The 25889-nt window shown below is 42.0% G+C and overlaps 3 protein-coding genes and 1 non-coding gene across 4 annotated transcripts; all 4 read right to left on the reverse strand.

Annotated features, from left to right (window-relative positions):
- Positions 1-2139: 2139 nt before the first annotated feature.
- On the reverse strand, positions 2140-3656 carry LOC138374562 (growth-regulated protein homolog gamma-like). The gene is made up of 4 exons (XM_069457502.1): positions 3481-3656; positions 3257-3380; positions 3037-3120; positions 2140-2177 (listed from the first exon to the last, which is right to left on the reverse strand). Exons 1-4 carry the CDS (start codon positions 3584-3586, stop codon positions 2162-2164), a joined length of 330 nt encoding a protein of 109 aa, XP_069313603.1. The 5' UTR covers positions 3587-3656; the 3' UTR covers positions 2140-2161.
- A 14889-nt stretch (positions 3657-18545) lies between these two features.
- LOC138374268 (platelet factor 4-like) lies at positions 18546-19101 on the reverse strand. The gene is given in 4 exon segments (XM_069456977.1): positions 18546-18633; positions 18758-18887; positions 19007-19052; positions 19054-19101. Coding segments are annotated over 4 exon segments (312 nt in total).
- A 1317-nt stretch (positions 19102-20418) lies between these two features.
- Positions 20419-20558, reverse strand: LOC138375227 (U4 spliceosomal RNA). The gene has a single exon (XR_011231474.1). It is a non-coding gene; the product is annotated as a U4 spliceosomal RNA (small nuclear RNA).
- A 4301-nt stretch (positions 20559-24859) lies between these two features.
- Positions 24860-25688, reverse strand: LOC138374269 (platelet basic protein-like). Its single transcript, XM_069456978.1, is given in 4 exon segments — positions 24860-24962; positions 25117-25252; positions 25302-25568; positions 25571-25688. Coding segments are annotated over 4 exon segments (624 nt in total).
- Positions 25689-25889: the final 201 nt, after the last annotated feature.

Consider the following 25889-nt stretch of genomic DNA (forward strand, 5'->3'; position numbering starts at 1 on the left):
CCACAACACTCAGTAGGTGCATTCTGTTATGGTCTTCATCCTGTAGAAGGGGAAATGAGGTTGAGCGAAGTAAAGAAACTTGCCCAAGATCACAGTGATAGAGCTAGAATTTACTCCAACATCAGTCTTAACCCCTATGTGAATAAAAGCATCTCCTTTGTCTTATGTTCCATACTCCACGTAGACAAGAGCTAGGTAGCCAGTACAGCAAGCTCCAGACAATGTTTAAGGGTAAGGTCTGGTCTTGGGTGTAAGGTGTGGCTTTGTTAGGTCCCTGGGACACCACTCGTAAACATTTTGCAGCGTTCTCTAACTTGGGGTCATGGAGTGAATGCTAGCATTTCTGGAGCTCCTAAAATGGTTTGCATTTATTTATTTCTATACAGCCTACACATTTTCTTTCTTTTCATCGTATTCATAATTAACTAATAACCTTGGAGTTATGAAGAGTTTATTGTTTTTTAAGGTATTTAGGTGTGAAAAAACTCACATTGTTTCTTGCTACTTAGGGTCCTTATTTATCCAGCTACCTGGGACAAAGCAGAATTTGATCCCAAGCATTGAAGTTGTCAGCCTTGTTGTCTTGCCTCTGCTGGAGGTGGAGAGCCAGGGCTCAGGATTTCCTGAATGAGTTCAGAATCACAGTCAAGCACACCCCCCACACGTCCACAGACATCCCACCTTTTCAGGTTTGGAGCGTGGTTTTTTTTAGATTACTGGGGTCTTTCTTCTTTTGCATGACAACTTCGTTTCTGTCTTAGAAACCTGGAGTGCTGCTGTCATCCCAGAGCAACACTGACTACAGAGCTCCCCAGAGGGCTTTCTCGGGACAATCTATTGGGTCCTATAAAAATTTCATTAGGAAGGGTAGGAACTAGGGCAGTCAAATCTGAAAAATTATATTTGATGTATTTGATACCACATTGAATTTAGTGGTAGTTACTTATATACAAAGGTCAGAAGGTTGAACTCAAATTTCAATTAGATCTTTCCACAAGTGAAGTATTCAGCCACTCACCTTTTCTGCTTCTATTGATGACACAAATTATTTGAGTTTGGAAGAAAAAAAATCCACTTTCCCACAATTTCACTGCCAGCTTCATTGTCAACAATTGTGTGAAAAAAATATTTTATTTAGTGAAAGCAATGAAATGAGGGCTTTTGTTAAGATAGCTATAACAATGTAAATATTTTTAAGGAGGTAAACTTGAGTAGCAAGGTGGCAAGTAACTTCTTATAAAAACAGCAATACATCTCAGTGACTTTCCCATCAGGGGTCAGCCCACAGTTTGGAAATGGGTATTCTTGATAGGTAAAAACCAAGGGAAGTGACAGCTATCACCAGATTGATTTATCTGTGTATAAAATTGAATGCCCAAGAAGGGGAAAAAAAGGTTGTGAAACATTCATGTAAACCATCAGGGTCTCCAGTAAAAATAGTCCTTTTTTCCCTCCAAAAATGAAATAAGTATTGTTTATTTTGAAATATTTTATTTTCATGTTCTTTGTGAAAACACCAGTAAATATTTAAACCTCTTTGTTCTAAGACACAGAGAAACACTGCATAATTAACACACTAAACAAGGCATTATGCCTTACGAGAAAGACATAAAATGTCCAAGGAATATTTAGAACATTGTAGTTCTTAAAGCTTCAACATGAGAGGTGTTGGCCACGCACTGTAAAATCATTTCAATAAATAACAAATGACAGTCCTTTAAACAGTTACAGAAGCAGATATGCACACACATTCCTCTACCTTCACAATGATCTCACTGTCTGCTTGCTTATGTCTCTATCACAGTGGCTGACAGGTTGTGAGCTCCTCAGAAATATTAATATAATGACTGGAAAACACTTGAAAACCTTTTGCTTTCAAATTAAATAAGGATCATAAGTTTGACATGAAATAATAAATATAATGGTATAGTGTTTAAGCAGATTCAATCACACCCTTAACTATTTTACATGTAAAATATTAACGTAGAATCTTTGAAAACAAACAAATAAATAAATAGAAAAAGTCCCATAAGAGATGCTTAAATGCATTAAACTCAATCCAGGTAGTCTCAGGCACGATTTTTCTCTTTTCTCTTCTGTGCCTATAAAGGCAGGGCCTGCTTCAGGAACAGCCACAGATGAGCTTCCTTTTTCCCCCTGGTCAGCTGGAGTTGCCACTATAATGAGAAAATGGTTGTCCTTGGGAGGTGCTCAGGAAAGCTGACTGCACAGCGTTCTCCTCCTGTCCTGCCCCCTAGGCTCCAGACTTTTCTGAAGACAGTTTCCCCAGCCGGACACCCCTAGTGGCTATGGCTTGTGACAACTGTGGCAGAGACCTCTAGGCTCTTGGATGTTTTTATTTAGGAATGGAAATGGGGTGAGGTGCTGTGGTCTCCACTGTACTATTGGCTACAAACAGTCAGAACCTATTGCTCCCTGTCTGTCACGCTGAGCCTCACATAACCTCGGAAGTCTGTCAAACTGAGCCGTAGAGCACAGTCATAAGGTAGCTAATGTTACTTTCCCCGTTTTATAGAGGCTTAGACAAATCAATGTGTCTTTGAGTCACATAATTAACAGATCGTGGAATGCACATTTGTCCCTTGTGCAATATCATTGCAAAATACCTGCTTTTAAACACTAAACTTTAGGGTCCATGTTGCAGAAAACAAAGGGTCTGCTTTTCAGGTCTGAAGCCCAGAAGGAACTGGGGCAGGGGGAAGAGCCTGTGTTTCTTAACTGGGTGAAAGCTTTTTAGCATAACCAGCCAACACTCGTGAGCATTTTAAGGCAGGCAGTTCTACCCACATTCACTGGAATGGCCATAGGGTCAGGGTGGGGACGGGGGACACTAGAAATCCCCTGGCACCAGAGCAAATTAACAATCTTAATGGAAAATTTAATTGTGAAATAATAGTCACAACTTTTAGCCCTTCCGCTAATCCCTCGCTTTCCCTGATATAATTTTCAGGGGGCAGAAGTCAGTATTTCTGACCAACAACTCCAGCCTCATGTTTAAATAAAACCGTAACTCACTTGTTGAGCATCTTTTCGATGATTTTCTTAACCATGGGGGCTGCGGGGTTGAGACAGGCTTCCTGCCCATTCTTGAGCTGGGCTCTGCAGAGAGAAGAGAGGATCCCATGAGGCAGGAGGTCGGGCTGGGGGTTGGGGTGGGACAGCGGGGGGCAGGGCAGCGGGAGGGAGGGTCGCGGCGCATCTGGCAGCAGCAGCGGCAGTGAGGGGCGGCACTCACATGACTTCGGTTTCGGCGCAGTGGGGTCCCGGAGGCGTCACCTTCACACTTTGGATGTTCTTGAGGTGAATTCCCTGCAGGGTCTGCAGGCACTGGCAGCGCAGTTCAGCGACCACGGGCGCCCCTGCGGGGAGAAGAGACTGGGTTAGCGGGGCTGTCCCCGGATGGGCGCCACATAAAGCCGGATCCCGCCCCGGGGTGGGGTCCCAGGGCGCGGGTCCCACCTGCTGCGCGCTGGGCGGCGGCGACCAGGAGCAGGAGCAGCAGCGCGGCCGGCAGCAGCCGGGGAGCGCGGGGGACGGCGGGGGCGACGCGGGCGATGCTGGCCATGGCTCGGCGGGCGGGCGGCGGTGCGTGCGGTGGAGATCGGCGCGAGGGGCTGCGGTGCGGGTCTGTGGCTCCCGAGGCCGGCGAACCCCTTTTATGCACGGTTGGCATGGGAAAGCCCGGAGTCCGCGGGACCCGGGAAATTCCCGGAGCTCCAGGTGGTTCCGGGAGTCCGGGGGGGAGGCCCTGGCCCTGGGGTGCAGTGGGAGGGGACCCGCCGCTACCGCCCCTGCCTCGCCCTCCGGCTTAACGCCCGTGCACCCTGGGGCTCTGGGATACTCACTTTCCGCCCCGAATCCCTAGAGAAGTGAGTCGCCCGCAGCGCTGCAGTTACTGCCTGTCGCACGGGCAGCAGGGGTGCCCGAGACTCCAGCGTGCGCGGCGGGGAGGGAGAGCGAGCTGGGGGCGGACCCGGGGGACCCAGGGCAGGGAGGCAGGACATCCTTAGAGGAGGAGAATTGTGTCTCCTTCGTTATCAGACCTGGCGGGCATTAGGGAGGGATGAGGGGAAAGACTAGATTTTGCTGAGCTAGCTCTCCTCTGTCTATAATTCCTGTTACGTATCTGTATCTCTCTCTCTCTCTCTCTCACACACACACAGGCACACACATTTTCGGTTTTAAGTATTTCATATACATCTGAAATCAATGCTCTGTTAAAATTACAGCTTTATCTAGAATTCCAGTGAAGAATGTTCAGTTTGTCCCTCGTGCTATATATTCTTCAATCACTCTTAGAACATCTCGTTGAGTTCTCCATTTGGTGGGAACAGGGATCAGTGGCAAAAGTTGAACCCGGTGTGTTTCAGGGAAACCGAGGGCTATAACGTGACCTCTTCTTTCATAGCCTGCATTACTTCCTTCTTCCCTCTGGATGCTGCAACTCCCCAAATTCCCTGCAGATCTCCTTTTCCCTGGTGAGGGGTCCATCCAGATTTGACCTGTGAAACATGGGCCTGGCTGTCACCTGAAGCCACAGAGGGCCCGGATCAAAGCAGGCTCATCCCGGAGTTCACCTTTTCTTCTCTGACTTTGGACAGCACAGAGCACAGACACTAGGGAGTGGGTGCCCGGTGCGGAAGCACCCTCACCCCTGAAGCCGCAAACAGATGCACGTGGATGAAATAGGAAACTCCAGATCACGTATAAAATCACACTCCATTTACAACGGAATTTTCTGCTCTTCAGTGTCGGTCCCCCTTTCTCTAGCAACACTGACATGTCTCTGTTTTCTGATCAGGAATTTCAATGATGTTTAACCTGACGCTTTTTATCACTTTTTTTCTCCAGAAGTTTTAGAGAACTTATTTTGAATCCTCATTAGGTTTGAGAGGGTTTAAGTGTGATTCTCCAAGTTGGGTTCAGACCTCTCTGAGACTCGGAATCAGATGGGAGGAAGGAGAGGAGAAGGGAAAGGCGTCTGCCCCAGGGACAAATGTCTCCAGGACTGGGCTCTACACAGCCCAGCTCAAGGGGCAGGAGCCTGTGCCCATAGCCAACCACAGGGCATGCGACTCTGCTGCCTGCATTTAGTTGCTGTGTATCATCTGCAAGTTGTCAAACCTCTCTGTTCTCACCCCAAGGTGGTTATGACAAAGGAGTATAACATTCGTAGGCACTAGCAGAAAGTAAATGCCTTATTTAAATAAATAAAATGTTTGTTAAATAAAATGTTTGTTAAATAAATAAAATGAAAATAGCTTTTCCCAACGTTGCCTAAATGGAAACTTAACTTGGGAATTCTTCTATGAAGGGAAGAAATCTAATGGAAAGTTTCACTCCCCAGTTTTTTTTCGTATTTAAAACTTTCGGCATCTATTACTGCCACCCAACTATCCCTAACTCTGTACAACTTCAAATGGAGCAGTGTGAGCCCTTAAGAAATGAAGGCAGGTAGTAGAAGAAAGAATTTGCATATAAAACACCACTGTCTCTGTTTCCAAAAAGCCCTTGTGGTTACTGGTGGTCAGGGATATTTGTTCTGACAGTATAGTAATCTTGGTCAAGGGTGGAAAAGTGTGCAAGAATATCATGTTGCTTTAAAACAAACACTATAGATAGGATATGTGCAGCAGTCTTTTTCAAAAATTTCCTTTCTCACATCGTCCTAATTAATTAAATTCCTTGACAGAAAAGATACAAGAAAAGCATCGATCCAATGGAGTCCAAAATATTAAGTGTCCCAAAAATCTTCAGCGATTTTAAACCTGTAATAAATGCTGCAGACTTCCAACCTATTAAAAAAACTCAATTGAGAATTTATAAAATATAAAAAATTAAAATTAAATTTTATGTGTCAAGTTTTCAGAAAGAAAAGCATATCTGCAGTGTACTTGGAGGTACACTTGTGATTTTTTTTTTTACTATTGAAATGGATCATTGATTTATTCTGTTGTCCCACTTTAAATCACTTCATCTATAAAAAGAGACTTTGAATGAAAATCTCTCCGTTTTACTTAATGGAGAGGATGTACAAATGGAGATTAACATTTGCATTAAGGAGTAAGAAATGAGAAATAATCTAAAGGTTATGAAATATGTGACTAGCTCATGAATAATTGAGAATTTGTATGGTTACTTCTCTTTTATCAATATTTTTCTTTGATTTGATGGGAAACTGACCCAAAAATATGAAAGTGATTCTTTAGAACTTGAAAGATATAGGGGCCGGGCGCGGTGGCTCACGCCTGTAATCCTAGCACTCTGGGAGGCCGAGGCGGGCGGATCGTTTGAGCTCAGGAGTTCGAGACCAGCCTGAGCAAGACCAAGACCCCATCTCTACTAAAAATAGAAAGAAATTATATGGACAGCTAAAAATATACATAGAAAAAATTAGCTGGGCATGGTGGCGCATGCCTGTAGTCCCAGCTACTTGGGAGGCTGAGACAGGAGGATTGCTTGAGCCCAGGAGTTTGAGGTTGCTGTGAGCTAGGCTGACGCCACGGCACTCACTCTAGCCTGGGCAACAGAGTGAGACTCTGTCTCAAAAAAAAAAAAAAAAAAAAAACTTGAAAGATATGTTCTTTTGTTTTCTAATTGTAGTTGTAATACATGTTCATTTTATGAAGTTATAAAAGTCAGAAAGGCATGAAGAGTTTATTTCTCTAATATCTCAACTTTTGTCTATGAAACAAACTTTAACAGGTTACTGAAAATTTGCTTTTTTTCCTTCAATAAACGTAGCTACATTATAAAAGCTTAAGGATTCTGGGTAAATATGGAACATGTAGCTTCTTTTATTTAGTTGCCACATACCACACTCAAGTTGCTAAACCTCTGCACCCACTCCTGGAGGCAGGGCATTGATTCTGTGCTCTTCTAAGCACTTCACAAATACTGACTCATTCAATCTTCTAAACAACACTGTCAAGTACATACTAGTACCTTTGCAGGACATTTAGGTTACAAATAAAGAAACTGAGGTGCAAAGATGTTAGTAACTTTCTGAAATTCATATGTGGCGCCTAGGAAACAAATCCAGAGAAAATGGCTCTTAATCACGCTATGATGGAAAAAAGCTGTGTGATATATGATTAATAATTTCAGGAGAGGAATAGTTTTTAAATATCTGTTTGTTATTCCCCAGAGGAATGGTTCAAATTTACTTATTCTAAAACAAAAACAGCAAAATGGCCATACGTCTCCATAGTTTTGTTTCACTAACACATAACTCTCTCCTGTGGCATCGATACCGCTTGTTATCTTTTCTTAAAGTGCTCAATTCTGAAAAATAAAATAGTAACTTTACCATGGACAAACCTGGCAAACTACCCCTTTATGAAATGATGAAAGTTAACGTCATCAGTGTGATGTCACGTGGATATCAGGGACCCCCGCTATGATGTCATAAGAAGGGCATAAGAATATCACTTTGGTATTTGGTATTCTTTCCAAAAATTCATAACCAAAGCCTAATTATAAGAAAAATGTGCTTCAAACCCAAATTGAAGAATATTAAATAGCTGAGCAGTACTCTTAAAAGCTTTCAAGGTCATGAAAGATAAGGAAAGACAGAGAAACTATCACAGTCCAAAGAGAACTATGGAGACATGAACCCTAACTGCAATGTGGTACCTTGGATTGCCTCCTGGAACAGAAAGAGGACCTTAATGGAAAAACTGGTGAAATCCAGTTTAGTCTGGAGTTTAGGTAAATGTAATGTGCCGATGTTGGTTTCTTAGCATTGACAAATACACCGTGGTAATGTGACATGTTCACTATAAAGGAACTGGATGAAGGGTACACAGACACTGAATTGTCTTTTAAACTTTTGTGAACTTAAAATGACTCCAAAATAATGTTTATTTTTCAGAATTTTTCTCTTCCTAAATTAATTTGGAATGCCACCAAAATGAAATCAGTGGACATGCAGGCTTTACCTGTTGACTTTCTAGAAAGGCAATTGAATTTTTCTTGAGTACATATTTACTCAAATGTAAAAATTGAAAAATATCTGCTGCCCCAGTTTGGACACTTCATCATGTTTCATAGGATTAAATAGTTTGCCTTCGCATTAATCATGTTGACTCTCTCATCTAATTCTTGTAACTGAGGAAAAACAGAGAGTGTTGCTGTCATGGTGTCCAGACCCAACCCAACAATAACGTCACGAGGGAGCTCGAGAGAGTAGAGCTCCAGTTAGCCACAGGACCTGCCAAAAGGATGAAGCCAGTGAAGCGTGCCAAGGAGCAGATGACATTTGCAGATTATGCAGAACTTGATTCCTGGGAATGACTTAATCAAAAGCACTTGTCTTTGTCAATGAAGTAAAAAGAAAAGTTTTTTTTTTTTTTTTTTAAATTGTTGTTATTTTCCTCTTAATGTGCCACTTGAATTCAAGGGATCTCCATAAAGCCTAATTCCAAATTATACGTGCAGGAATGTTGTAGCCTAGTACAATAAAGAAGTTCATTCTCTCATTTGAACAACTGTTTTTCCAAGTCAATTACTTTTCAAGGGTTTCTATGCAGTCTTTAAACTGATGTGAGCAACGATCCTTGAAGAAATGAAACCATCGTTTCAAATGGAAGCTTTGGTGGTTGAATCCCACTTGTCCTCTAGTCATTATGGAACCTTTCAGAATGGACAGTCGAATCCAGGGTGCTCACTTCCTTGAGGCCACTGTTTCAACCCAGCCGTGGCTGCAGCAATCAGCTGGCTGCAGGTGTGACCTGGCAGCTCCTTGCCTCAGCTGCATCAGGCGTCTGTCACTTTCTGACCCAGTGTTTCTCTGTTGCTGCCAGGGAACATCCCTTTCTCATGTGCAATGGGAGCCAATTAAATATTTCCTGTTTTCTCATGTTTCAGCCAGAAATTCTACATTGTTTCACAGAGGGGCCCAGTTGGGTTGAACTTCAGTTGCCCCCACCCTCCTCTTCTATTTTGCTCTTCCCATTTCTTCAGTCCTATGAGTTGGGAACATTTTCCCAAATAAATAACCTGCATGGCAGGCTCATGACTCAGGCTCTGCTTTTTGGGGGGAGGCTAGATTGAGGCACTGCTCCACCCTGAGAAGTGCCCATGCTGACTATCGGGCACGAATAGGCAGCGTAGCCCTGCTCTACCCCAGCTTGCTTTAGAACCGTGTTCCTTCCCAACTACTGTTCCTGTTTCCCTGAAGTCATCTCTGCTGGTGCAATGACTCTGGCTCTGAGGGGAGAAGAATGAGGAGGTGTGAACATGGCACCAAATCCCTGGACCCACCCACCCCCACAGTCCAAGGGCATAGTGTGTGCCGGAGTCGGGTCAGACTCTCTGCTCAGTCTCCCCAGGGACTGCTTGTCTGGCTCCCCTTTCGCTTTTCTCTGGTAACACACCCCGATTGCCTGCTCTCAGTCCGTGGGAATGAGGTAGAATGACTCATTCCTCAGTGTCTTCCTGTCACCCCCATCCCCACCCCTCCGCTGATTGATTCAGAGGTGGGCAAGTCACCTCAGTGTAGCCAAATCGGAAACATTCTCTAGAATTTTTGCTGGAACAATTGAAAAAGAGGTTCTTTATTCCCCTGGGGTTGCTAAGCTGGTAAAATGAGGGCCTCAGATTTTGCAATGCTGTGGGACAAACTGCCGGAGAACGAAGGTGGCGGGGAGGAAAGCACAGGTCACGCATAAAGGGGGCAAGTTTCTAAGCACGTTGTTTGGACACCTGGGTCCTCTGGCTGGCTCTGGTTTAATTGCAGACTTTCCGATATGTAGGCTATAGATTTTCTTTCTTTTCTTTTTTGTTTTTTTAAGACAGTTTAAATTAGAAATCTGCCTCTTACCAGTGAAACAATCTTGCCTAACACCACCCGTCCTCCACACATCTGCTAAAGATAACTTCCAACACAGTTGCTCCATTTATTTCTTTTTAATGCCTCTATCCATTCATCCATTCACCATTTATCTACCATTTATAAGCCAGGAACTAGATTAGGCTCTAAATTGGGTTTAAAAGAGGGAAAAGACAGATTCTGCCACTAATGCCATTTCCTACTCACAGTCTATGGAGTAGGACAAAATGATACGGCGCTGTCTGGAGGCCCAAGACACTTGGCATGTCCAAAGCTTCATAGGCGCTCAAAGGAGACAGACCCTCTGTCTCGGAAGGGTGAGAGCTTCCAAAGAAAATGTTCCAGAGGAGGATGCTACCTAAGGTGAGTGGGTACGGGGACTCACTCCAGAAAAAGAAGATCAAAGGAGCAAAAGCGTGGAAGCTGGACAAAGCGTGGTATGACCTGAGAACAAAAATCAGCAGTTTATTTTTTTAATGTGGAATTTAACGTTGAGGCAGAGTATACAGAGAGATCAAACAGGGAGGTAGCTCTGGCCCAATCACGGGGGCTCCTTCTTATCAATTAGGGACCGTTACAAATGGCACATTCATCAAAAGCCCGTAATTCTTTCCAAGGGGTTGTCTTGGCCCCTGGATACAGATCACATGATGGGGGCGGCTGGTTTACATACTCCCATGCTGGGTTATACACTCTGCAAGGAAAGCTATCGCATCGCATTTCTCTTTGCATCCAACAGTCTCCGATAAGAGCCTAGTTCGTGCCAAGCACTCAGCATTTCTTTGTCGAAATACTGCATGAATAAGTGGTTTCTGGCCACTGTTTCATAACCAAAGTGTACTGAGGTCAGGATATCAGGAAACTGCCTTTGGTGGATTACAGCAATTCCTTAGGGTTTTTGGGTTTTGTTTTTTTTTTTTCCTATTTTGACCACTAAGTGCCTGAATAAAATCTCTCAGTGGACATAGTGGACATAATGAATCCTGATGAGACAAATGGGTCAGAACCAGGGGTGAATTCTTTTATAGAGTGAGAGCTGGGGAAGAGTGTCACTATGCTGGGACGGCCAGAGAAATGAGGCTGAACTAAAGTCTTTAGAGAGCTCTGAGGACAAGGTCTGCTAACAAGTCCAAGGAACACAGACGGCCCCTGGAAATGCATTCAAGCCAGCAGGCCTGAGCTGCCCAGTCTGGATCAGAATGAGAGCGAGGTCAGGAATAAAGCCAGGGAGCTCACAGACGACTGTCACTGATGGAGCAGGAGTGTCTGTGTGCAGAATTTTTGGATCATCTGCCCCAAGGGGATGGGAAGATCCACCTCATTAAAGGCACATGGTAGGCAGAACGTGAATGGATAGTAGTTACTCTTTTCACACATTTTTTATTCATCTATATGTATAAGGCATAATGATAGATCGAGTAGAAGAGGTAAAGTTGGAGAAAGTCAAACTTCTAATGTCAAATTCTTCATTTAGTCTATATACTTCCTTCTGCAATATTAGATCATTTAATCTTCTGTTCCTGGCATGACAATCTGATGATATGGTCAGTTTACAAATAATTAAAACTATTCAGGTAACACTGAGAATCATTCAATATATTCACTTTTGTCATGTTTGTGGGAGCAGTTATTACTTTTACAATTTTTTAAATAAATTGCTGCATATCTCCATTTTGTTAAGTTTGTTTCTTCAATGGGAAGTGATAATAAATGACATCACAGAAGCACAGAATTGGGAAAATTTCAAATGAGTAAGGAAATGAGAAAACTTCTCTTGGAAATAATTGCATAAGAAATTTGTTTTGGAGATGAAAACATTGTTATGGCTTTGGTATTACGGAAATAAAATTTGGAAAGTTGAAAGATGAATGTATAAACCACAAATGAAATTAGTATGCATAGAAATAAAATTTGGAAAGTTGAGATAAATGTATAAACCACAAATGAAAATAATATGCATAGAATAGTCTTCAACAAGGAATATTATTAATCATCAAAAAAATTTCATGTGCTGTCCATAATATTTTTTGATGTTCATTATCTCCCAGTTTTTTGGTCAGAAATATTTTTGTTTTTATTTTGTGTTTCTAGGCTCTGTCCATGTACTCAGGTAATCACTGAAGCAGAGCTTTTTCAACAATAATGATTTCAAAGGGTGGCTCTGCTATTGTGTGACTGAGTTAGCTCATTAATTAATGTTTCTGAAATAATTAAGAACAATAAATAAATATGTAATCTAATTAGATATGGTGGAAATTATGGTAGAAGTGGAGAAACAAGGGCTTGGTTGTGCATATTTTACATGTATGTATGTTACATGTTGAATGTGAATATCTATAATCAAATAATGTTTAATGAGCACTTATTATAGCATCTGTGTGTGATAGGAGAGTATGGATGGACATGAGGGGAACTTTTAACAGATTCACTAATATTTATAGATATGACTGTAATTAAAACATCAAACAAGTCATTGATGAGAAAAATGGCATGAGCGTGTTGTTATAATATCTATGAAAAACTTGGCAAGATCTCTCATGCCAACAAGGATAGGAGTTGAAAAAACTGAGTCTTTAATGTTGAACCATCTTTCTGTTGGCGAGATGCCTTATCCTCAGCACCCAAATGCACCATTATATCATAGTACTAACTGCTTTATTATTCCTCTCCAGGTATTAAATAGTTAATCTGCAACAAAAAATTAGCACCTACTCTGTCAGGCATTTTTCTGGAATCTAGAAGGAAGATGAAATAGGCTTAACCTTTATTCCCTGATATTTTTAATTTGTATAAATTTATGGGGTGCCAGTGTAATTTTGTTACAGGCATAGATTGCATAGTGGTGAAGTCAGGGCTTTTAGAATATCCATCCCTAAATAAAATACATTGTACCCATTAAGTAATTTCTCATCATCTACCCACTTCTCACCTCTCACCCTTCCAAGTGTCCCTGGTCTATCATTCTACACTCTACATTCATGCATACACATCATTTAGCTTGACTTACAATGAAAAGTTGCTGTATCTGTCTTTCTGTGTCTGACTTATTTCACTTAAGAAAATGACCTCCAGTTCCAACCATGTTGCTGCATAAGGCATGATTTTTCTTTTATGTCTATTATTCCACACTCTACAACTATATGTACACATTATTTAGCTCCCACTTATAAGGAAGAACATGTAGTATTTGTTTTTCTGTGTCTGACTTGTTTCACTTAAGATAATGGCCTCTAGTTCCATTCATGTTGCTGCAAATGTCGAGATCCTTTTTATGGCTGCCTAGTATTCCATTTTGTATATATAACATGTTTACCACACTTTTGTTAACCAACCATCCACTGATGGATACTTAGGTTGATTCCATATCTTTGCTGTTGTGAATAGTGCTGTGATGAACATATGAGTGCAGCTATCTTTTTGATATAATGATTGCTTTTCCTTCGAGTAGATACCCAGTAGGGGGATGTTGGTTGTGTAGGGCCATTGACTTTGCTTCTTGGTGCATACAGTGGTGAAGACTGTATGATTTCCTTGGCTATAAATACCCTTAGTGTTATCTGTGGATTCCTCTGTGTTAGGGTGCAGCTATTGATGGGGACTATGGTGAAGTTGTGCTGGGGACAGATGGCTTCTTCATCAGGTTTCAGGGGTAGTGGTCGTAGCCAAAGCATGTTTATCCTTGTGACCTGGGCAGCACATGCTAGCACCTGTGTTGGCAATTGTAGGAAGGCAGATTCTTGGGCCTGTGGCTGGCATCCTTGAAAGCTGGTTGTACTAGTGGTGTACTGGGTAGGTGAGTGGCCAGTCAGTAAATGTTACCGACCTCCTGGGAAGCCAGGAAGGCGTGGACTTCAGGGGAAGCAATGGCCGTGAAGAAGCTCTTCTCATTTCTGAGTGCTGTGGTCTTGTTTTAGGAGATGTACAATGGGCTGTGCAGGCCAGCCTCTGGGCCAGTAGGCGGCACATGTAGGTAAGAGTCAGCTGCAGTGATAGCAGTAAGGTTTGTGCCTGACCTCTGTTTCCTGGGAGAAGTGCTCTGATGTCCCAGGTGGTAGACTGGCTTGTGGAATCCCCAGGAGCCTGGATCCTGCACTGTCTCTGAAGGGGGATGGAAAGCTGGGCAGATTGGGACTGGGCAAGCTTGCACTCAGCATGCACCAGCCTTGATGAGCATGGAGATCCTCAGGGCCCTGGTGAAATGAGGGGAAACTTGCTGTGCAGAGAGCTTAGCAAGGGAAGGGTGGGGCCGTCCCAGTGGCCACAGCTTTGGCTAGTGGGAGTGGGGCTTGCTTTCCTCTCATGTCCCAGTCTCTGCAGGGATCCCTCCCCCCGAGACTGTAGGAGCTGATTAGTCTAATCAATTAGTCACAGCAGATTGTATCGCATTCATAATGCAGCCCCACAACATAGGAGATGCTGCCCAGCTTAATACCAAGCCTTCACAGCAACTCTCCTCCCGCTCACGTCTCGGTGGCTGAGGCTGGTTTAGGTACCAGTGGTGAAGTGCACACCACACTCCTTCCTCAGTTCTGGTTGGGGGAGCCCCACTCCCTCTAAAGCCCGGCGTTCACAACTGGCAGCCCAAGTCTCTAATGTGCCATGAGTTTCCAGGACCATGCACAGTTTTTGTAAGAGGGAGGGTCAAGAATGGCATCTTTCTGTAGCCACCTAGGTCTGAGGGAGTACATAGGATGCTCCCTGGAGTAATTCCTTCTCACAGTCTCCCAGCCACTGGCTAAGTTAGTTTCAGGAACTGGGAGGATCACAGTACTCTCCTGTGGCCTGGACTGTAGGATTCCCCAGTGGGAAAGTGGCCGCCAAAAGCCACTCACTCACCAGCTCCCATATTGGGGATTCACTCCCTGTTTTGGGCCAGTCCTGGCCACAATGGCTGCCTGTTTCCCCTCTCCTTACCGGAATCTGGGGCTTCCTTTGCTTTTCTGTTGAGCTCCTGTGTTCAGTCTTGGTTAATACATTCAAGATGTGATTGTCTACACACAATTTTGGTTCTCCTAAGTGGATGAGGTGTGCAAGAAATGCTCCTAGTGGGGCACCTTGGAAAAAAATCCCCAACTATTCACTGATTTAAAGTAGAAAAACAGACAGAAAAAACGAATAATCATAGTGTAGTTTAATAGCTATTCTTATGGATGTATGTATAATGTGTTTCATTCCTTATTTGCTAGTAGTCCCTATTAGTCATCTTTAAAATTACTGGAAAATGGAGACATTCTCCAACACAGTCGGTAAGAGCTGATTATTCCAACTCTGTTTGATGACTGCTCCACTTTCAAGTTTTATTGCCTCCTACTGCCAACTAGATAATGCTATGATGCCCGTGCTATGTCTTTCACAACAAAGAAATAACTGCTTGGCAGATTTACATCCAAAGTTAATTTTTTGTCCTTTTTATTCTTTCCCAGAAAGACAGTTAAAACAGGTTCCCAATCACCAGATGTTCTGTGTATTTTAATATCTTATCCCTTAGATATGCTAGTTGAAAAACATCGGAGTTTGGTCATTTGGTTTTCTTCTAGTTGTTATAGTGATTGGAAAACACTTACTAATGTCTATCGCGTTAAATGTTTTCCTTAACTAGCTTTCTGCACCCAAGCTTTGGGTTGTGGTTCTGTGCAGGGGAAGTTCTGGCTTTGGGGCTGTGTTCTTAATGAGTTGCTTGCTAGCTCAAGATCTGTGGCCATGGTTGTTTGGAAATGTTACCTGCTCTGAGAGCAAAGCTGCAAGTAAAGGGAAGGAAAGTAACATTCACTTACTAGATTCTGATTCTGTGTCAGAACATCTGCTGAGTCCTATTATATTAATAATGTGATTTACTCCTCTCAGGAGGCCTATAAGGTGGACGTTATTGCTCTTGGTTTGCAGATGAGGGAGCTGAGGGGACTCAGGGTCACAGAGTCATAATTGAGATGAAACCCAAGCCTGGCATACTGAAAAGCCCACTGGGCTAAAAAAGCTAGCGTCTACAGGAATAAGAGGGGAAAAAGCCATATGGGAAGAAGAAATGAGTATAAAACAGCTAAGTGCACTGAATATGAATGTGTTTGCTTTTTAACAAGCCCCCTAGAATACAATGTATTTTCTGCCCCGAATTTTAAAAACTGAAGCAGAATGTACATGGCCTGCAGCTAAAAAGGATCTAGAATCTCAGAAATGCAGACAACATCCCACTTGGTGTGACATCTTCCCCTTCAAAGCCGTTCCTCATGGAGTTCCCAGAGACTCTGACCCTAGGTCAGCAGTGGAGATTGAGATGGAAGGAAGGCCATGGGCAAGGGGATTTAACTATGAGCTGGTCCTGAGCATCCTGGCCCTGCCGACTCTCCTAGTATCTTATCTAGAGCGTGGGCTCCAATATGGAATGTCAAAACTTGACCCTTATTAATAAATCAAAGAACTAGAAGAGTGTTTGTAAAGTGCCTGTCATGATTCATCAGTGGGTTAAGAGAAAACTTTATAGGATTGTGGCCAACATCTTTGAAAAAGTGGAATATAGTAGGATAGGATAGTATAAAAATAAAATATCAGGACACACAGCATAAAGCAAGTGTAAGTATTATATTGTGAATTTGTTTTGTGTGTGTGTTTATGGGCATGTAAGGTAATAGATACATATATACACGCATACATATACACACACACACATACATACCTACACACAATGCATATAAACATACACAGGACCTACATATGTATAAGTGAATGCCAGATCATATTGAGTAGCGATTCATTCTCTGGCCAAGGAAAACTTATTCTATTACTCTGGGACTTGGTTTCCTATCTGTAAAATTGAGACAGGGATGTTCCCTAACTAGTTGCAAGGCAATTAAGTAAATACTAAGTGTTTTCCTTACTGATTATGTGCAAATAAATAACACTTTATTGAAAATTAGCCATTCACCTTATGACCACATCAAATGACTAATATTTTAAAAAAAGAAAAAGGACAGTTTTGAGGAGTGAAGTTATGGATTTCTAAAAAAAAAATTTTTCTCTTTATTTCCTCTATATTTTCTATTATCTATAAAAATGAGCATTGTATTTTATAATGAAAAATATGGCTATATCTTTAATACCAACTAAATCTTCAATGTTCTATGCATTACAGAGGAAATTCTCTTTTTACCAAAAAGGCCTTACATGGGAAAGAAGCAAAAATTACAAAAATGCAGAACCACTTCCAAGAGCAAAATATGCTCTGGCAGTTTTGTTTGATTGATAGGAGCCATGACTGTGCAGTAAATGCCTCATTTGTGGATAATTTCTGGTGACCACCTCCAGCCAGTAGGGTTGCAGGGTGGGGGGGCTGGAGTCTAAGTACATTTAATCTTTATTGCTCTGTGAATATAGAGCGTGAATATAGGGAGTTGCTTTGTGACTTAGGCTTTTCCCAGCAGGAAAGCCCTTCTCCCAATGCCCTTGCTGATAAAGAAAGCAACTCCAAAATGTTCTCAGAATAGTGTTAGACCAAGGTAAATCTGAAACAAGAATTTACGAGCCACCAGCACTCCATCACTGGCTGACTTTGCAAAATTTATTTTGGTCTTTGACCCTTTGAGTCACATCTACTAATTGTTGAATATAACTAAGCACATTTTTTGAGCAGACAGCACATGGGAAATGGGCAAAAAAAATACTATACCACTCACACCTCATTTCCAATATTTTCTGCACCAAAGTTCATTTGATTTGAGGAAGTTTATTGCTATTTCAACCTTTTCTGCTGCTTATCACCAAAAATTGCTCTGTTAAATGCCTGATTCAACACTCCAAACTGAGTGGGATGCTGCAATGAGAGCAATATTGATACCAATAACATAATTAATATTTGCTAATTTTTTAAGCACAGACTATGTACGAGGAACTATGCCAAGTGTTTTGCATGTATGATCTACTTAGTCCAATCGGCCTCTAGAAGCTGAGAAAGGCAAGGAAACAGATTCTTTCCTAGAGCCTTCAGAAGGAACACAGTTCTAAGGACATCTTGAGTCTAGCCTTATTTAGGACTTGTGACCTCTAGAATTGCAAGTTAATAAATTTGCTTTGCTTAAGCCACTGAGTTTGTGGCAATTTGTTACAGAAGCAATAGGTAACTGATATCTCCATGTTGCAACACCTTTCCTTTCTCCCCAAAGTATATACCAGTGTTTTCCTAAAGGATGAATGAAAACACCACCTGGCACCTCTCCTGGTTTCCACAGTCTTAACATCTCCAATGTTAAGGAATTCATGGGGATGAAAGCAGAGTCTGATTTATTTACTGTTTTTTAAAAGCAGTTTTGCAATACTTTATATTTATATTTATTGGCAAAGCTAATTATAACATTAAAGTAAATATGTAACTATGAAGTAAGACAACCATGTTAATATACCAATATGTATCAGCCAACATATAACACCAAGCAAAACCAGTCTTTATTAAACCAACCCTTCCTTCAAGATGTTTTTTGCTTAAAATTCTGAAAATTTATTCTTATATGAAATGGTGATGTGTCAGCACTATTTTTTGTTCTATCATTAAGAAATACTTTGACTATAACACAGCTTAATTTATTTTGTTTATTCAAGATTAGAAGAATACAGCCAACAGCAGAAAATTCTTTTAGTTAGACAGAAAGTAAAAAGAAACTAAAATGCATTATATGGCAAAGGCACAGATTAAGGTAGCTAATAGCTAAATCTCTAAAAGTTTCTTAATTATTTTCTTATATATGGAGGCCTGTCGGTCCAGGCAAATTTTCTGTCCATGCTTCAGCGTGGCTCTGCCAGGGAAAAGAGAAGAGGTGTGACCGTCAGTCTTTGGGTTTGAAGATGCGATTGGACAAGGGGAGGGGTGGGCAGAGCAGGCACAGGGTGGGCCCTGACTGTAGCAGTGCAAGGACTCACATCAGTTGGGCAGTGGGACAGTGGGGTCCGGCCTTGATCACCTCCAGGCTGGTGACATGCTTGGGAGGGACCCGGGAGATGGTCTTCACACACAGGCACCGCAGGTCCCCCACTCCTTCTTCAGGGTCAGCTGAGGGTGGAGGGGAGGTGGGGAGACAAACAGGAGTAGGGGAGGGTGTGGTGATTCCATAAGTGGCCAGAGGGACCTTAGCGATCGTTTGCACTAGCTTAGGTCCCCCTTTACTTAGCCATAGATCATACCTCCCTTAGAAAGAAGTTGTACTGGCTTGGTGGGAAAGTGCGCATGCAGCACTTGGCCATGTGCTAGCACACTTAGCAAGCATGCAATGAAATGTAGCTGGTATGGTTAGCGTTAAGGACTCCTCCCCGGCCCAGGGGCTTCCTGGAATGCCCTCCCTGCAGCTCCCAATCCAGGTCCCCTCCCTCCTTGCTTCTGCTCTCACCGCTGACGCTGGTGGTGGCAACCGCAGCGGCTGTCAGGAACAGCAGCCCCAGGAGCAGCAACCCTGGGCTGGCCCGGGGGCGGGAGATGCCTGAGCCCGCTGGGAAGCTCATGTCCTGGAGGTTCCAGCAGGATCCAAGTGTGCAGGGGATGTGGATCTCTGAAGGCCAGTGGCTGCAGGAACTCACCGGGGCCCTTTAATCTCCCCTGTCCTCCCAGTCCGGAAGCCTGGGGTGGATGGTAAGGAACTGCTTTGTGGAAGCTAAGACACCGCTGTGAAGAGCTGGGCTCTGGACAGCCAAGATTAGAAAATGAACAACTAAAAAAACTCAGCAAAAGGCTGTGGTCAGCCTTCTTGACTGGGAGCTGGTAAAAGAATCTACAACTCCAACTGAAACTTACATATATGCATATTTGTGGCGTTAGAAACAGTACTTGAATCTTATAAGATGTAGGTTTTCTTCCTTATGTGTGATAGTAGAGTTCTCTGTAGTCGTTGTGACACAGCAAATACCCTTCAGGACCCAGACAGTTTGTTTCCTTCCCAACTCCCAAGGCCATTACCAAGAAGTGCCCATTAGCACCTGTCTTTGCCCTTAATTACTATTGAATTGAGTTTGGCAGCTGTGCTTGCTAAAGATGTGTTGTTTGTAATTGTTTCCTGTTACTAAAATGTTGAATTTGGTCTCCAGGCAATGACTGTTCTGAATTTCACCTGAATTTGAAAGCCTTCCCCAGTCTCTTGGATGGTGTTTACCAGGCTCTACCAACAATCATCCAATAGACTGTAGGAGGCAAGATCTAGTATACACAGTACTCTTAGAAAAATTACAAAAGTAGCATTTGAATGCATACTCAATACGCCTGGATATTCCTCCGTTGGGTCCATCCTGGATAAGAGCCCAGAAGAGGGGGCAAGGAGAGTTTGCAAGGGTCATGTCTCCCAGTGCCTGCTGCACCCTCGGCCAGTATCAATGACAGGGGAAGGGGGCAGCACTGTTGGGGGGTAGCCGCAATGCTCTCTGAAGGAGGACACAGAGCACCGGGGAGTTGAGTGTAAGATGCTGGCTGGGGAGGTCAGGGCGGGGGGTATGCAATGGAATCCCGCACAGGAAAAGTGAGGTGATCAACACGGACTGCCTTTCCTTCCCTGAAAAAGAATGACTTTGTTTTCTTTTTTTCTTTTTTTTTTTTTAGGTCTCTATAGAGACTGTCAAAAATTGCCAACACCGATTGTGTTGCAAGTTGTCATGTAGAGTACTGGGAAAAGTTTTCACTTAGCAAGAATCACACCTTGGATAAACCCTATTGGCTGTGAGACTGCCACTGTGCGTAGCTGAAAGAGAATGACTTTGGCTCCTGATCAGGGCAGGTACACCCTCAACCCAAACCGGAGGCTCCCTGCCACACTGATCCACAGTGGAGAAGGGTGTCAGGGCCCCACTGCGTGGAACTAGCCGACGTCCTCGTGCTCAGCAGGACCAGACTTCTGCAGGAATAAGTGGTTTAATTATAGGGACTGGAATTTTCTTTCTCCTGCTCTCCCACCACACGCCTTTCCAGCTGGCTCAGTCCTGTTCATATCTCTGGTGTCAGTTTAATATCCTTTCCTCAGAGGGCCCTTCCCTGACAACTGTATCTACTTCTGTTCCCTTGGTTTTCTATCTTGTGCCACCTTCTGCTTTTCCTATTTCTTACGGATGATACACACACACACACACACACACACACGAATTATACTCACAGATACGTGCGTGTGTGTTTAAAAATGTTTAAAAGGGTTCTGTTCCCTAAATTAAAAACTCTACGACATTAGAGGTCATAAAGTTTATCACTACTTTAGCACACCGGTAGGGACGCCATAAAAAATAGCTTCATTAGTGAAAATAATGTGTTGAAAATGATGATGATGAGGCTTTGATGTGTTCGTGTGTCTGTTCCTTCATCCAGTTGGAGTACAGCTCTATAATAACACGAGTCACACATGGTTATAATTATTTACCTACCTGTCTGCTTTGCCCGCTGGATAGTGACCTCTTCAAGGGCAATTTGTTGTGACTTATATACAGTCGTGTGCCACGTAAGGACATTTAGGTCAATGATGTACTGCATATATCATGGCGCTTCCATTAAGATTATAATGGAGCTGAAAAATTCCTATTGCCTACTGACGTTTTAGCCATAATAAAGTCCTAGCACCCAAGATATTACTCGTGTCTGTGGTATTACTGGAGTAAACAAACCTTCTACACTGCCAGTTGTATAAAAGAATACAATGTACAATTATGTATAGTATATAATACTTGATAATGATAATAAAAAATTATATTTCCAGGTTATGTATTTACTATACTATAAATTTTATCATTATTTTAGAGTGCACTTCTTCTACCACTTATTTTTAAAAAAAGTTAACTGTAAAACAGCCTCAAGCAGGTCCTTCAGGAAGTATTCCAGAAGAAGGCATTGTTATCACTGGAGATGACTGTTTCATCCGTATCATCGCCCCGGAGCCCTTCCACTGGGGCAAGATGTGGAGGTGGAAGACAGTGACTTTGATGATCCTGACCCTGTCTAGGCCTGGGTATAATGTGTGTCTTTGTGTCTTAGATTTGAACAAAAGTGTTTACAACTAAAAAACTAATTTGAAAATTTAAAATACAAAAAAGCTTATAGAATGAGGATATAAAGAAAGAAAATATTTTTGTACACCTATACGATGTCTTCGTGTTTCAAGATAAGTGTCACAACAAAAGAGGCAAAGAGTTGAAAAAAATTAAAAGTTTATAAAGTAAAAAAGGTACAGTAAGCCGAGGTTAATTTATGATTGAAGAATGAAATTTTTTAATAAATTTAGTGTAGCCTAAGTGCACAGTGTTTATAAAGTCTATAGTAATGTACAGGAATGTCTTAGGCCTTCACATTCACTCACCACCCACTCACTGACTCACTCAAAGCAACTTCTAGTTCTGCAAGCTCCGTTCATGGTAGTGCCCTATACAAGTGTACTATTTTTCATCTTTTATGTTGTCTTTTTACTGTACCTTTTCTATGTTTAGATACACAAATACTTACCATTGCGTTACAATTGCCTACAGTCTTCAGTACAGGAACATGCTGTCCAGTTTGTAGCCCAGGAGCCATGAGCTATAGCATACGGCCTAGGTGTGTAGTGGGCAATACTGCCCATGTTTGTGTGAGTACACTCTGTGGTGTTTGAGCAATACTGAAACTGCCTAAGTATGTATTCCTCAAAATGGATCTCTGTTGTGAAGCAAGGCACAGCTGTAGTTTTGAACATCTCGTATCTCACACAATGGCTGTCCCAGAATGTATTGTAATTTATACTTGTTTATGGAACTGAAACTTGAGGCTCCACCTGGGTTTGCAACAGAGCGAATGTATAAAAGAGATGGTTTTGAATATGTACAACTTCATCCCTAGTCTTCAGAATTTGCAGCATAAAGGAATCGAAGGCATAGTGAGTGACAATTAAATTACCCTTTCTCTGCATCTCAACAGAATGACTCAATACATACACACAAAAATAAAAGACAACTGCGTCTCAGGACGGACGCATAAGCAGAGCACACTGTGTCATGTCTCAGAGGATCTGGCCCTGGCAGGTTTCGGGGGAAACCATTATGGATACGAGTGAGATGCCTGAGCTATTTTGAATTACTGGAGGAAAAAATAATGAAAATGATCACAATCCTTATTTACTGCTTTATGATGTATTTATGTATTAATATTTTTGGTTAACTATTACTTAACAAATGCGTTTATTTTGCAGAGAAAACATTCTAAGACATTGAGCCTGTGAAGGTGAGAAGATAATAAAAGGAGGCTTTAATAATGCAAAATGTGTGAACTACGTGCTCAGCACACGAGTGCTTCCCAAAGTCCATGCACCTGGTGGGGGGGAGGGGGAAGTGGGCGAACTCATTTCCTCTCCTATAACCAGTATGGCATATACAGCTTGCTGTTTGTGTGTCAAGTCCTATTTTGTGTGTCAGTAACACTATATAAATATATATATAAAACATATGTACAGTAAGCTCTTCATTAGAGAAAGAAGCATCACAGAAAGTGGTGTGATGTAATGGTTGAGAACAGTTTCAAATCCCCAGCCTCACCTACTTAGTGGCAAGTTTTTTATTCTCTTTAAATTTTACTTTTCTTGTCTGTAATACTGCGAATGCTAATAATAATAATAACAAATAATTATTCACATTTGTATATGGTTTATAGTATGACATGCATGATTTTAAACACCCTGAATGTATTAACTCTCTTAATCTTCATGTCAACTCTGTGAGGCAGGCAATATTATTACCCTCATTTTAGACCCAAAGAGATTAAGCAACCTGACCAAAGTCATATAGGTTGCAAATGGTGAAGCCAGATTACCTAGTTATTCTGACTTCAGAGGATGTGCTTTTAACTAGATCATAGCTGTCTTGTAAACAATCATTTAATTCCTGCAAGCAAAACACTTAATATGCCTGTCATATTAAATGTAATTAATGAGTTTGAGCTATTATTGCACTACATTAAGAATGGCAGAGATCATGACTACTGTTGGCCATCTTGTGAAAAACCAAAGTGTAAAAAAAAAAAATGAAGAGAAGAGAATTAATGTTTTTATCCCTAATAGTTCTGTTACAATTAATAATATATTATAGCAAATCAAAAGCAAATTTTGATTTCATGTTAATACTTCTAGAAGCATAATGTGGCTATAAGTTGTAGTAGTTAGGAAATGAATGAAAATTTTGTTGAATAGAAAAATTTAGTGGTCTACTAAAGCTTTAGTTCTCTGTAATATTTATTTGCAAGGCCAATTCTAATATTAAAATTATAATCATGCAGATATTAAATAACTGTAAATATATACAAACATGTCAGGGTAAAACATTTAAAATCAAGTTGTTCTTTCTTTATTATTGCAGAAAATACTGGAGTTTTTCTTAATGGAATATGTTAACACTTTTTCATTACATATTTTTGCTCTACTAGTGTTAAATATATTCACTTTAAAGGAAATAACCACTACTGACAAGACTCACATTCTACAACTTTATTATTTTTAGAGTTTGAAGGCTAAAATTAACATTAGAAAAACCTTTCAGAGAATTCTTTGAAACAAGACATACAACGGCTAAGACCTTGAAGAACTCTATGAAGTCCCTAAATATGACAACAAACATCTATTGAGCAATTATTCTACTCCGAGCTCTGTGTGATTCCTAGTGTCATTGACCATTATGAAATCTACTATTCATAATGGGCATGTCTAGTCTAACAGTAAAGTAGAGCAAGAAATTTAACATCAATGTGTTTGGAAAGGAATTTTCAAATAAAGAAATGCAAACCACTGTACAAGGTTTATGCAAGAATTAGGCAGTAATGCATATATTAGTTGTTGAAACTAGGTTTGCTTATTTTCATCTGCTTTCTGTCATCTTTTAAACAGCCTTCTCAGAAGAAAATGTGATTTTTAACACAGAACGAAAAACACACCCAGACTTTAATATAGTGAGAATAGGTATCCTGGATAAATAAGAACTTTAGAAAGTCAAGGCTTTAAATGCCTGCTCTTCCTGGATGGTGAAAAGATTTGGCAGACAGTGAACAGATTAAGCAGCTGATCCGTCACCTTTCAACATTTTCTGGGCTATTTTCTTAACCATTGGAGCTTCTGGGTCCAGGCAGACTTTCCTTCCATCCTTCAGCATGGCTCTGCAAGGGAGAACAGAATTATCTGTGTGTGTCCTGGTGAATATCAGAACAGATGTGTGAGTCAGGAGAAAACAGTGGAGGTGGTGGGCAGAGGTGGTGGGCGGAGGTGGTGGGCTTCCCGAAGGAGGCGATAATGCAGAGGCTAGGGACTTACATCACTTCGACTTTGTTGCAGTGGGCTCCTGGCTTGATAATCTCCAATTTCTGGATGTTCCTGGGATGAATTTCAGAGACTGTCTTCACACACGCGCAGCGCAGTTCAAGGTATGGCTCAACATCTACAAATCCACCTAGGGTACAAAATGTGATTCTATTACTGATCGTGGTTATTATCCTCACTTCCCTTATTTGCAAGTTGAGGGTAGTTGCACCTCTCATAAGGCCATCGTGGACATGGTCTGTAAACCTTTAGTGAAGGCCCGAGCAGAATGCCTGGCACACGGGCAGTGCCCACTACGCTGCCTCCTCCATGTAGACTTGTCAGTCCGTGGGCTCTCCCAGCCCCGGGAGCACCAAGATAGTCTTTGCCCCAGACACGGCTACAGCAGAAGCAGCCACAGCTGCAGGGAAGCAGGGCCTCCTCCTTCAGCTTTCCCAAGTTTCTCTACCTTTTCCGATGGTGGAGGGAACCAGAGCGATGAGCAGTGACAGCAGCAGCAACACCTGCAGGACACGCGGTGGTCTGGCACTGGTACAGGAGGCGATGGCATTGGGTCTGAGGCTCATGGTGGAGACTGAGCTAGAGTTGTTTCTAGAGCCAGGAGACCTCAGTGTGAGGGTGAGTTGCTGCCTAGAAGTCTGAGGCTAAGTGGTTTCTTATGCTGTCCAGATATCTTTTATATCCAGTCCCTCAAGGCCAATAAGGAGGAAGAGGTAGGGAAGGGGGAAATAAGGGCATTGGTGATATACAAGCTGTGTCCAACCCAA

Source organism: Eulemur rufifrons, chromosome 24 (assembly GCF_041146395.1).
Source record: "Eulemur rufifrons isolate Redbay chromosome 24, OSU_ERuf_1, whole genome shotgun sequence".
Taxonomy (NCBI): domain Eukaryota; kingdom Metazoa; phylum Chordata; class Mammalia; order Primates; family Lemuridae; genus Eulemur; species Eulemur rufifrons.

Bases quoted from the DNA above. Each gene is read 5' to 3' on its own strand.
- LOC138374562 (XM_069457502.1), bottom strand. From the start codon at position 3,586: ATGGCCAGCATCGCCCGCGTCGCCCCCGCCGTCCCCCGCGCTCCCCGG. The intron at 3,381-3,480 runs GTGGGACCCGCG...TTCTCCCCGCAG, and splicing joins CGCCGCCCAGCGCGCAGCAG to GGGCGCCCGTGGTCGCTGAA. The intron at 3,121-3,256 runs GTGAGTGCCGCC...TTCTCTCTGCAG, and splicing joins TGCGCCGAAACCGAAGTCAT to AGCCCAGCTCAAGAATGGGC.